The sequence below is a fragment of the Amphiprion ocellaris genome, chromosome 20 (assembly GCF_022539595.1).
Source record: "Amphiprion ocellaris isolate individual 3 ecotype Okinawa chromosome 20, ASM2253959v1, whole genome shotgun sequence".
In the NCBI taxonomy this organism is placed as follows: Eukaryota; Metazoa; Chordata; class Actinopteri; family Pomacentridae; genus Amphiprion; species Amphiprion ocellaris.
The window spans coordinates 24,731,987-24,744,546 of NC_072785.1; the positions used below are offsets into that span (position 1 = coordinate 24,731,987).

Sequence of the window (12,560 nt, forward strand, 5' to 3'; positions counted from 1 at the left end):
CACAGAGTATAAAAATGCAATGTAAAGACAGCATAAAACAGTGGAGGCTCTGTATGAACATGGCAGCAGTCCCAGAACTTAGATGAAATATATTTACAAAGCGAGTTGATGCAACAGCCCGACAGACATAAAATTTCTGGAAAGTTTTTGCATGTTAAAATAGAAGTGTATGTGTGCTTTACTTTGCTCAGCTCTCTGCTATTTCCAGTCCTGTTCTCGGCCAGTTAACTTCCTTAAGCTTCAGGTGGTTGACCTCAGTGGTTGCGTGTATGAGTTATGTCATTGCTTAAGTTAGAGAGACTTTTTCTTTTTGTTTTGCGCCAACAACAATCTCTCCTTTTACCCAGATAATTACCCAAGATTTGTAGTTTGCATTTGTGCGATCGCTGTAGAGAAACATGTCTTTCTGTGTGTTTCATTTCATCCACGCTTCTGTTATGGGATCTTCTTCTCTGTCTGGTCGCTTCCATTGTGTTTAATTACAGAGATGATGCATCCAAACTGAAAGAACAAAAACTTTGTCCATGTGTCTGTAAGCGACGCTGCCAGCCGGCTAGTAAATGTTGGCATGGCGCTCGGTGTAACCTTCCTCTCAATTAGTCCCTGGCTGCTTGTTCCACTTGGTTCAGCGCCACTTTGTTGTTTGTCCTTGTGTGTCTCACCAGTTTAAAAAGCATTTAGTCTGAAGACTTCAAACAGCAGTCAACATGAGCAAAATCCTACTATTCTATACTATAACTCCACTGAGTTATATATAGAAAGATAAATCTCCCTTTCATGTGTGTCAAGTTGAATTCCATGGGTCATTAAATATCCCAGCTAAAAGGGAGTCATGGCCACGTCTATCAATTTACCTGATTGTCTAATCGTAGTAATTGGATTAACCAAAGCCTGCACCAGAACTGATGCTGGAGCAGTGAGTTGAAAGCCCAGTCGCTGAACGCAGGTCTCATATGAAGGGTTTTAGGAACGCATGCTGTTAAAATTGACACATGCTCCCACTGTTTGTGAGTATTTCCTGATTAAATTTGTTATTCTGCAAGTTTAGAGTGAAAATATTTAACCTCTGGGCTCTGTTTTGTTTTAAATATTGCCCTGAAATGTAACAGAAAGTGTGTTAAAACTAGGATTTTCATTCCTCCTCTTTCAGGGCAGGGTGCTGTCCTGTGGGATGGATGACGGCCAAGAGCAGGACCAGTACGAGGAGCGCCTGAAAGAAGTTTTTAACAGTTTCGACGCCAGCGGTTGCGGCTCTTTGTGCCCAGAGGAACTCTCTGATCTCTGCCAGTCCCTTCACCTGGATGATGCCACGCCAGCTCTTCTCCAAGCGCTGCTGCAGAACCAGGACCGCCTCACTGCCAGAGTAAGTTTATTCCTCTGCTATGGAAGATCTGTCTTTGAAAGATCATCATTGTTCCATTCCTGATGACCTCTGGACTTTTCTGTGAATCCACCTGCTTTGAGAGCCACTCCAACATTCAGGTCCTTGTGTCTGTAGGTCTTTCGGTGCTTTGTTTGACGTCTCGTTGAGGAGAAAATGTCCCCCAATCAGCCCTCATCACAGGTGTCGGTCGTCAAGACAACCAAACCAACATAATCACCATTCACGCTTGATTTTTTTCTGAGGGTGCTTCATGTGGAAATGTATGAAACGGGGAGGTCAAACTTGTGCAACTGCTCCTCATTATACATTCAGTGGATCTCCAGTGTTTATTCTTCATGTTTTGACCCCTAAGTGGAAAGAAAGACGTGTCTCCAACCTGCTTACCTCCACACTTTTGCTGGAAGTTTTGTTTGTGTGTAAGCGTGTGGACAGACGGGTGGCTATTGTCTTGCTTGTGCGGGTGTGTGTGGGCGGTGTAAATGTTAGCAGAGGGGCCAGTGGACTGATTGCCTACCCATTGCATCCAACAATATAGTCCAAAAAAACCCCCCTTGTCTCCAACCTAAAGCCGCCAGCCTCCAAAGCACAAAGAAAATCAACATATTCAGGGTTAGCAGCTGTTGATTCTTGAAGTGTGACCTCTCCTGCTTTTTCTGAAACCCTCCTCCACCCAGGGACACCCAGCCTCCACCCAGCACACAGGGAATTACACCCAGCCTAAGGAATTTTGTGTTTTGCTTCACATTTTCAGAATTGCTTGCAATGGATCTAAGATATGCTTTTCATTCTGGTTGCAGGTTGACTTTGACCAGTTCAAGAATGCACTTATTCTGGTTTTGTCGTCAACCATCGAGCCACAACAAGCAGAACCGGAACCGTTGCCAAAACCAGGTAAAGTCTCGATTGTACTGTTTGGAATAAATTTCCCGCGTTCAATTGTCTTTAAAATGCCTGTGATGTCAGCCCGGAAGCACAGAGCATGAAGCCTATAGCTTCAACTCTGAATAATGTTAAGTTTATTATTGAACTTCTAAGATGAGTTTTTCCATCAACCAGCTCACCCAAGTGTAAAAGGTGACTTTGCAGGCAGAACGAGTGGAATAGCCCCCATGCTGACTCAGCAGTGAATCTACATACAGACACTCAGAGCCAACAGCTCGGGCCCAAAGCCAATTAACTGACAGTTGAACTGTTTGCACCGTCATGGTTGGACCACTTGCACGGCTTGTTGTTTCAGATTCAGGTGTTGATGACAAAAAGAGTGGTTTTATCTTGGGGAAGAGCCATTATCACGGCTGATATTTGTCATTTTTCTAATTTCTGTATCATTATTTTTATGAACTGGTTGTCGTTAAAGTGAATGTGCTACTTTAGGTCCGTTGCCTCTTTTCATTTGTAGTCACTCAAAACAGGAAATTAGCTGCTTTCACAGTGGCTAAGGTTATGCTAACAGCTAAGATAGAAGGCTGCCACGGATTACCTCAAAACAGTATCTGGTAAAGACTAACAAATAATGCTTCAAGATATGTACCTCTGCGGGCAATAACAGTAAAGGAACAGTGAAAGATTAACAGAACAGATAAGAACAGCTGACGCACTTGGAAGACCAAACTGATCAATCTCAATCAATTGATACCACAGTAAACAGTGTCCTCACGTCCTGTGATTCTCTGACGTCATCACTCCTATTGCTCGCCTACATATTCAGCTATAGTAATCCTTATTAATGAAGAGACCTGGTTATGAATGATTGATTCGACTGTTATCACATGCTGTTAACGTGTAACATGTAGAGTACACTACCAGTCCAAAGTTTGGACACACCTTCTCATTCAATGCTTTTTATTTATTTGTATTATTTTCTACATTGTAGATTAATACTGAAGATTAACACTTTTTTGTTTACAGCATAATTCCATATAATTTCATAGTTTTGATGCCTTCAGTATTACTCTATAATGTATAAAATAATCAAATAAAAACCATTGAATGAGAAGGTGAGTCCAAATATTTGACTGGTAGTGTAGCTCAGGTATCCATCTTTCTTAAATTTCCAATAGTCAGCATTGGTCAAACCCTGGTTTTATGATTCTGATCTTTCTTTTTTTATGTTTATGATAGCAGACTGAGGCTCTGCGATGCTAGCTAATATGTTTTTATTTTAAAAAGCATAACTTCTGCTATGTTTACACTGAGTGTCCACGCTACTACACATTTTTTGACCCCTAAAGTGAAAACTTTTGGAAACCTGGCATAATTTTGGCTTTAAAACTCTGAGCATGCAGAGTTTATTTACTCTCAAAAACTGAAGCTTTTTAAAATTAATACTCAGACGCTCATATTAATCTCTGATTGGGCCTTATTTTCTTTGTGTTTATTCCTTCATTCATCATGCTCCATTTTACGAAAGACTACTAGTACACGGTTAGCTCAATATTAACAACAAATTACAGGCCTTCCTTGGCTTGTTGTCTATAATAGCAGTTCCAGAGATGTCTGGTCTTACTCTTTGCCATTGCTGTTCCTATTTTCTACAACTACCAGCTCCTTGCTTCATATAAACAGCAGCACCTGCATGCCCAGTGAACCTGAATGATCATGTGATACGTGTTTTCAGTTGGTACAGGTGTGTGCACAGAAACAGTAGCTAAAATGCTTGATGGACATAATTTTTGCTGTTTTAAAGTATTATTTTTTTGTTCATTTTTCCCTTTATTACATAGGACAGTGAGAGAGAGACAGGAAACATGGATAGAAGAGTGGGGTAATGAAGTGCAGTAAATTGCCATGAGCTGGATTCGAACCCATGACCGCTGTGTTGGGGACGACGGCTCCTGTTCATGGGTTGCCAGCCAGCTGAGCTATCCGGCCCCCATTTTTGCTATTTTAAAACAAAAGCAAACTAGCTTGGATGTGGCCTCAGAGGGTTTATGGTAATGAAGTGTTTTAACAGGCTTATCATGCCTATATTGTGTAAGATGCTGGTGTAACAAGGCAATAAAAGGTCAAATCATTAGCAGAGTAAATGCAGAACTGTCAATATTTATGTCTGTGTTTGTTTTATTGACTGTAATGGAAACTAAATATTTTTAGAGAAGTTGTTGCTTTTAGAGAAGTAGAGCTGCTAGAGGCAAATGTTCGTCATTGGGATTTTCCTCTGTGGTTAATTATGTCCTCTGCTTCCTGCAAATAATTCTGTCTCTTTATCATTTATATTTTCTCAGAGTCTCCGGAGATCCAACCAAAGTTTGTGAAGGGCAGCAAACGCTACGGGCGCCGCTCCACGCCGGAGTTCATAGAGCCTATTTCGGACTTGTCTGAAGTTCCAAATATAAGCCCGGCTGACGGCGAGGATTTGGAGGACAACTATGACTCAGCTGTTCCCAGGAAGCGTGAGGTAAAAGGCTCAGAGTTTTTCCAGCATCACTCTGAACCTCCAGACACCTCGTTGCCATCCTTATCGCCTCCTGGCCTTGCATGTGCTGCGTTTCTCCCCAGCCTCAGCCTCAACAGCGTCGAGGCGTTATTCTTAGCTAATCAGCTTACAGTCATGCAGGCCAGATCCTGAAATGTAATATAGACACTCCAACACAGGCCCTATGCATTATGTAACAACTTAGTACTTTCTGTAAATAACACTATGAGCATAATTACTGTTTAGCAAGCCTTGGGTAATTAACGCATACCTTCTGTGTTTGTGTAGTGCAGCGTAATGTAGTCAGACTGCATTGAATGCTTCACTCCCACAGAGCTGCAGAGCATCAGTTCAGTCACGGCCATGTACAGCTGAACGCTCTGCATGGTTCCCCTGGTTGATCTTGTGGGATAATCCAGCTTTCTTTGCTGACATAGAGAGTTGTTTAACATATGTAGCGAGGCCTAAGCTCACACTCTGTCTGAGCATGCATGACCTGCAACGGAAAGGGTCGCAGATTTACAATAACACCAGTACAAGGCCCTCACTTGTTGGCAGGTAAAGAGATCAGCTGGTGATGAAACAGTCATCGTTGAATAAAAGAAAACTATTTTATAAACTATAGTCAGTGTAATTTACCAAGAAACATTGGCTCTTGGTTCTCAGGTTTGTGGATTTCAATAGTTTCCCTTTTATATTAGTGCAAGTTGCATATATTTAGGCTTTTAACAGTTGAAATCTGTCGTTCGTTATGTAATTGACACCAGCCAAAGAGGTTGTAGCCAGACACAAAATGACAATAACTGAGGATAAATATATAAATTAATATATTTTTAACTAGTTCTCTCAATTTGGGTTTCATTTACTCCAGCATAATGACATTTTTCCTCATCAAATGCTCAGAAATAATAGGAAAATGCACAGATTTACGTCAAATAAGGTAACACAGGTTTGTTGCTTTTACTTTACATAGTCGTATTTCTCATTGTTGTGATTAGTCACCCCTCAATGACCCAGTCTCAGCCGGGAAAAAGCTCTGAACACTTGACATTTCAGACACTTCTAAATAATCATTTTGTATTGTCATTAATTACCATAGAGTAGCAATAAGTTAATTTTCACATCTGTAAAATGTAATTCATTGCCTTGTGCGGCTATTTGCAGAAAGTAATGTAAAAGCCAACCACCACTACTTTTTTCATTGTGCAATTTGTTTTTCAGGGCAATGTGCTGTTTCGTGTATAAATAACAAAAGACATGGCTGAGGGTACAGGGAGTCTATTATACAGTAAAAAAAAATAGGGTGTGATTCTTGAACACAGCCTTGGGCTTTTTTTAGAGCTGCCGTTTTGTTTTGACATAGCAGAAGAGACACAGGTGTTACTTATAATATTAACAATGGCTTTGTTTTATTCAAGGGTTGTTAATTGACTGTTTTAGAGATGCAGCTGCACTAAAGATATTCTGTTTATTGTGTATAACAAAGACAAGCATTAAATCTTCACATATGAGAGGCTGCAAATGTTGTACTCAAAAATGACCAAAACAAATCTTCACTTACCAAAGTCATTTTTAAAAAACAATTCTGTGGATCAGCTAATCTGTTAATGGTCTAATCTAGCTGAAGCTATTTTTAGATTTTTTTAAATGAGTAAATAATTAATTGAAAAATGTAGTCAACAAGTTATTTGATAATAAATGCCTGTCTGATTCTGGGCTGAGAATGCAGGATGTTTGGACTGATTTAGCACCGTTTTAATCACCCAACAACCCAAGGAAGAATCTGCTCTGAGATGTTGGTCTGAACTCTGAAGTATTTGGTGATATGAAGGCTTTATAGATGAGGTTTGACACCTCAATAACTGCTCAGAGACTCATCAGGGCTGCCCCAATATTATCAAACGTGTTTCATGTTTAGTAGTAGAAATCTGAAAGTTAAGATTATCGTGTTACTTCTCAGAACAACTGATGTTGAGCAGCATTGAACATACTAGCCCTGGAGGCTAACGTTAGCAACAGATGGTATAACTGTTCTCAAATCTCACCTCCAGCAGAAGAGACAACCCATACTGACATCCTTCCAACCATTTTCTCATCCAGACTAGTTTAGCCTTCTGCTTTTGTTTCTTTTTTCTCACAGTAAAATATTATTAGTGTTGCAGCAAATTGTTGCACCACAGTTTCCATTTTGTTTACATCTGCTTTCCCAGGAGATGTTGCACTACTCTGCCCTCTGGCACAATAATCTTGCACCACTATTTTGTAATGTTATAGTGTGTACATGTCTGAGATGAGAGAAGAAAGTGTGAAGTTTCTCCTTACATCTGTGAGGATTATAAACTCCTATGGACTAAGCCCAGCTTCTGTGAGAGTTTGTAGTAACTTACTGACTGCTGAGGTTTTCAGACATCAGGGTGATTTCTCATACTGATGCAGACTTTTGCCAGCTTGACTCTAGTCTGAATGTGCTGCAGCAGCATCGGTGGCAACAAAGAGCACCAGTTCACCAGAACGGTATAATGATAGCCAGTTCAGCTTGAGCACGGACGGACGTGTTAATATTCTGTGTATTGTCTGTGGCTCCACCCCAGATGGCTGCCAGCACCAAGACAAACACGATCCAAGACACTGGACTGAAGCGTGTCTTGGTATTGACTAATCTGGGCTGTAACAATGCTACAATGTCCGGCCTGGGGGACCAGCAGATGGGGATGGGTCAGGGGGCTCCGCCAGAGACGGCAGGCCTGGAGCTGAGGGAGGAGGAGGGTGTCGGACTGTGACAGGGGAACAATGAGCTCTGCTTCCCCTCCTCCTCTGGATGCCGACACTCCATGTATCAAAACGCCACTCGCAGGATCCCATCTGCTCTTCATTCCCTCACTGTTGGCTCCTCAGACAATAGATGGCTGAATGCAGCGCAGTGGGTCTCACCCCTCCTTAATATTTTACAACAAGCAAAAACTTTGTTTGTGCAAAGTCATTTAAGCGCAAAAAAGTGTAAAAAGTAACTTTTTATGCTTAAATTAAACGTTCTGTCAGACAGGCAAGCTAATATATTGAGAAAGTGCTTCATTTTCAGCAACAAACCTTAATAAATAGAGTTAAGATTTATTGTTCACTAACATTAACAAAATGATGATCACCTTATGGCACATTAAGTACCTTTTTTGAAGTTTATTATCATTTATTATCAAAATTTGAGTTAGGAGTAGCCAAAGTAAAGATATAATGTACACTGTTTATCTTGCAAAGATGTTTCAGTGCTAAAAATGTCACGGCAAACCTCAATAAATACAATTCAGCATTAACAAAAAGATACCAGTTAATGTCAGATTATCTTTTTCTTTTCTGACAATTTATTTTTATTTAGTTTGCCTGTTTTTTGTTAAAGCTTAAGTGAAAAATAACAAAAGCAACAATGTTGATTTTCAACATAAAATTCTTTTTAGCTGGGACTAGCAAATTTATATATACTGGAAAAAAAGGTTTAATCTTGAGCAACAATCCCCAATAAATACCAGTGAAATATTTTTGTTTTTACAGCAAAATAATAAAAATAAAATACCAAACGATCCCACATTATGGCTGATTAGGGATCTTCATTTGAATCTCTTAATCTTTTATTATTTAGTTTCCTTGTTTTGTTTTTTTTTATGATCATTAATGCAATTTAATTAACCAAAGCAACAGTGTTGGTGGTTTTATAATGGATTTTTTTTTGTAACTTTTATTTGGAGGAATGTGAAATTGGTTCTTACTGATGAAGTTTAATTTTCAGGAAGGGTCCTGTATAAATTAAATATAAATGATTATTTTTTACATAAACAAAATCATCTACCCTTAAGGCAAATTTAATATCTATATATTTTGGAGCTTTAGATATTTGTTTAATTGTATTTGGTGCTTATTGTTCAATTTTATGCTGCACATTAGCATGAAGAATATACTATTGACATTAAAATGCCTGAAAAAGAAAATAAAGAAAAGTGTGTCCGTCCATGACACAGGTTCTTTGTTGTCGCCACGGTTCCCACTGACCCTCCCTCAGGACTCGTGCCGTCACAAAAGCTCCCTTGTGTTTTTTTGTGAGACTCTCCGGCCTCCCTCACATCCAGACTCAACCTTGGCTAATTTAAAAACATGTATAAACGCATAAATTCAGCTGATTGTCACATGAGAAAACCAGTCTGACTTTGGGATTGGTGGCCATTGTTCTTACAGATGTGTTGCTTTAGTTTTAATGTTTTAAACCAGATGCTGCAGAAGAGCCAAACTGAAGTAACTGTTTGTGATATTAATTTTAGTTTCTGTGTGTTTTTTTCTCTCACAGCGCTGGAACGCTCATGAAACAAGCACAGAGGAGTATGAAGCTGAAGGTAAGTCAGACTCGCAGCATTTTAAGAAACTTCACTTCAAGCTGGGGATGTTTTTTTTTTATTTATTTTTTTAAATAATGACTCTATCTCATGTTTTGTTTGCAGGTCAGATGCATCTGTGGAACCCTGATGAGCCAAGCACTCCTCGGGGATCCGGCGGTTCTGTATCGACCCGTTTAGAGGAGCGGCTGCGTGAAGCCTGTGAGGATTTGGCGATAACGTGGGACGGATGCGCCGGTCACACTGAACTACTCGCTCTCTGTGAACATGTCGGCCTGGAGGTGTGTTAAAGACTGAATGGAGAGTTGGCTGCATTTTATTACAGCTTTTCAAATCTAATTATTACTAAAAAAAAAAAAAAAAAAAAACAACAAAAAAAAAAACGTCTACTTTTAATTGATTACGTATCTCATTTATATGAATTAATAATCATGATTTGAGTCCAGAAAATGTGTCTTTTTTGCCTCCCAAGAACTCTGTTATACTGTTATCAAGCTGTCTTCTGTCTGAAACTCTAAAAATAATGCAAGACAAGGAAAATCAGCAGTTTTTTAAAATTTATTTAAAATATATTATTAATAACGGCCTTTCAGCGTACTCTTTGTCCTGTATGTGATTTGTTGGGACCTAGTCACCCTACTGTCCCATTACAGTGGGCTTTATTGTTATTATATTAGCCACAACAATAGCAGAGATAATGATTTTAATTCAAAAATATTTTAAAAATCTTTTTCTGGGGTAGACTGGAATGTTCATTCATACTGAGATTTTTAAAAAATTATTATTTTCAACAATAGTCTGCTGCAAATGCAAATTTTTTTTGAGGCTGTTAATGTTTGGTTGCTAGTTTTTACATGATCTTCTTTCGTTGGAATTTAAGTTAGGAGCAACGGAAGCAAAAATGTTGTAATTTATAAAACATTTTTAAACTTTTTTTGGAAGGGAGGAATCTGACAGGCTAATTTATACAGAGAAAATGTAAAATTTTCTGCAACAGTCCCATTTTTTATGAGCAAGCATCTCTCCTTGAGGCACATTTAGTATCTTTTTATCTTTGCTGTTGATCATTTATTAATTTATTTATTTGTTCATCTTATGTGATTGTTTATGGTTAAATTGGTTGTCCACTAACTAATTACTACAGCTCTGTTTAACATGATATATGGTTTCCAGATTTAGCAACCTTTAAATCACGGTAAAGCAGTCAAGTGATTAAATAAATCTCCCATTGCCATATAAATACAGTATGAAGAAGATACTAATAATTTTGCTGTTTCAAAACAAACTATTTCAGATTACCGGGGACACGCTGCTGAGTCTGACTGGCGATGGAGTGATGAATGTTCAGGAGTTTGTTTCCAGGGTTGTAAAACACAACAAACCTCCCACACCCTCCGCCTCCACACCCTACAGACAGCTGAAACGACTTCACTCCACTCAGGTATGTGATTTGTTTGCTAAACTAAACTGGGTTGCAGGACGTGTGGTAAATTCCCGATAATACTTGTTCATTACTTTAAAATAAAAGCTCAAACAGGACCAAAACTTTTTCCTAATTGTATGTAAGCTGTAGTTGTAGAGCTCAGAGTAGTATCTGCATGCAAAAAAATTGCAAAAAAAAAACGCCATTTGTTCTACTTCCAGCCCTTTGATGAGGGAGGCCGGAGGATAGCGACCCCATCTGCTTTAACCAGCAGCATCGGCATGCGGCTCTTCTCCACCCTGGATGATGGTACCGGCTACACTCCGGTCGAATGCGTCCTGGATGCCTGGATAGATGAAGGAATAGAAAACAGCACTGAGATCCTGCAGGTACCATCCAGAAGTTACTCTCTTCTCTGTACAAATATCAGCATTTTAGACATTTGTGCATTTTGGAACAAACAGCTCGATGGCTTTGCTTAAAAAGAACAACAACCCCGAAAAAGACATTAATGTGCACCTTTTCTTTCAGGCTTTGAATTTCAGCCTCGATGGAAAGCTGAGTCTTAGCGATCTCACCATGGCACTTGAAAATGAGCTGCTGGTTACTAAGAACGGGATTCACCAAGCGGCACTGGCAAGCTTCAAAGCTGAGATCAGATATCTCCTGTGAGTATGAGTCACTGCTGTAATGCAGCTCATTCACGGCTTAGTACTGTTTGTTGATCCTCCATTAACAAGATTTGGAATCATTTTTTGAAGCTTTTCAGTGTGAAATAAAGACAAGATTAATAAACCCTGCAGGATTATTGATGTTTTGTTTGTCATTTAATTGCTGTTGCTGCTGTTTTTCTCTTATTAGAGAGCGTGTGGACCGAGAAATCAGGGAGAAAGAGAAAATCCGATCAGACTTGGAGAAAGCAGAGAAGCTGAAAACTCAGCTGGCCACTGAGGTGGATGAGCATCACTCTGCAATAGAGCACATGAATAACCTCAATTTGAGGTAATTTATCACTCAGAGTTAACCATTTCTCCTTTTTCTGCTTGTTCTCCAATCAATTAGACGGACTGTTTGGGCCTATTTTTTGTAATGTTAATGTGCCCATCCTTACTCTACTCCTATAAATCTTAGTCTCATTACCAAGGTGGATTTTAAGGATTAAAACACTAAGATAATATAGCTGTCATCCTGTTTATCTCATTAATTCATGGACTGCAGTTGATCCAATTTAGTGATGTTATGTGAATTTAAAAAGTTCATTTATTTATACTTGCTAACAAACTTTCAAGAGAAGCAAACTAAAGCTGAATACTTATTATTTTACACACCTCGTTGTTTCCGATGTATTTTTTAGCATTTAAGTGTTAATATTCTGTGTTCCCTGTGGATGAACATCTACAGGAAGCTGGAACAGGACCACAAAGAGAAGCTAGCAGCGGTGCGATCAGAGCTGATGAATGAAATGGATCAGATCCAGCAGCAGGCCGGCCTGCACCGAGAAGAACTGGAGGCAGAGATCGAGAAGATCAGGGAGGATGAATCTTTTCTCAGAGACCACCTCTCCATCTCAGTGAAGGTACCAAAAAAATATCATCATTTGGTTCATTTATTTGTAGGTTTTATGCCATTTATACACTGCGGTGGCTTTAGTTTACAATATGCTGAAGTGTATATGTATATTTACAGTATGTATATGTTAATGCAGCCGTACGTGATTGTGTTTATGTGTAATATAAAAGAATTCATGTTGTGCGTTTTCAAAAAGACTGAAATCAAGTAGTGTTTCTAATGTATAACACGTTTCCGAGCTTTAAATATGAGTTTATATTTGACAGAAATTATTTCGTGACCTTATTGTTTGATAAAAACCTTGGCATCATCTCACTTTTCTAGCTATATATTTGATTGTCATGTATTTATCTGTCAGAGAAAAAATGATTAAAAAATGTAAACATAATGTCT

At 39.0% G+C, this 12,560-nt stretch overlaps 1 protein-coding gene across 7 annotated transcripts in view; it reads left to right on the forward strand.

The window, feature by feature from the left end:
- nin (ninein (GSK3B interacting protein)) overlaps positions 1-12,560 on the forward strand; it is a 36,473-nt gene that overhangs the window by 6,598 nt on the left and 17,315 nt on the right. For 6 of the 7 annotated variants that reach the window (XM_035940745.2, XM_035940746.2, XM_035940749.2 and 3 more), the window contains exons 2-11: positions 1,151-1,363; positions 2,182-2,275; positions 4,609-4,781; positions 9,130-9,175; positions 9,281-9,456; positions 10,470-10,616; positions 10,820-10,987; positions 11,130-11,266; positions 11,460-11,600; positions 12,000-12,174. In XM_035940745.2, coding sequence (XP_035796638.2) covers positions 1,151-1,363; positions 2,182-2,275; positions 4,609-4,781; positions 9,130-9,175; positions 9,281-9,456; positions 10,470-10,616; positions 10,820-10,987; positions 11,130-11,266; positions 11,460-11,600; positions 12,000-12,174 — 1,470 coding nt within the window. Of the gene's footprint in view, positions 1-883; positions 1,008-1,150; positions 1,364-2,181; positions 2,276-4,608; positions 4,782-9,129; positions 9,176-9,280; positions 9,457-10,469; positions 10,617-10,819; positions 10,988-11,129; positions 11,267-11,459; positions 11,601-11,999; positions 12,175-12,560 lie in introns of those variants that run through there. The other variant, XM_035940747.2, reaches the window with a different exon arrangement.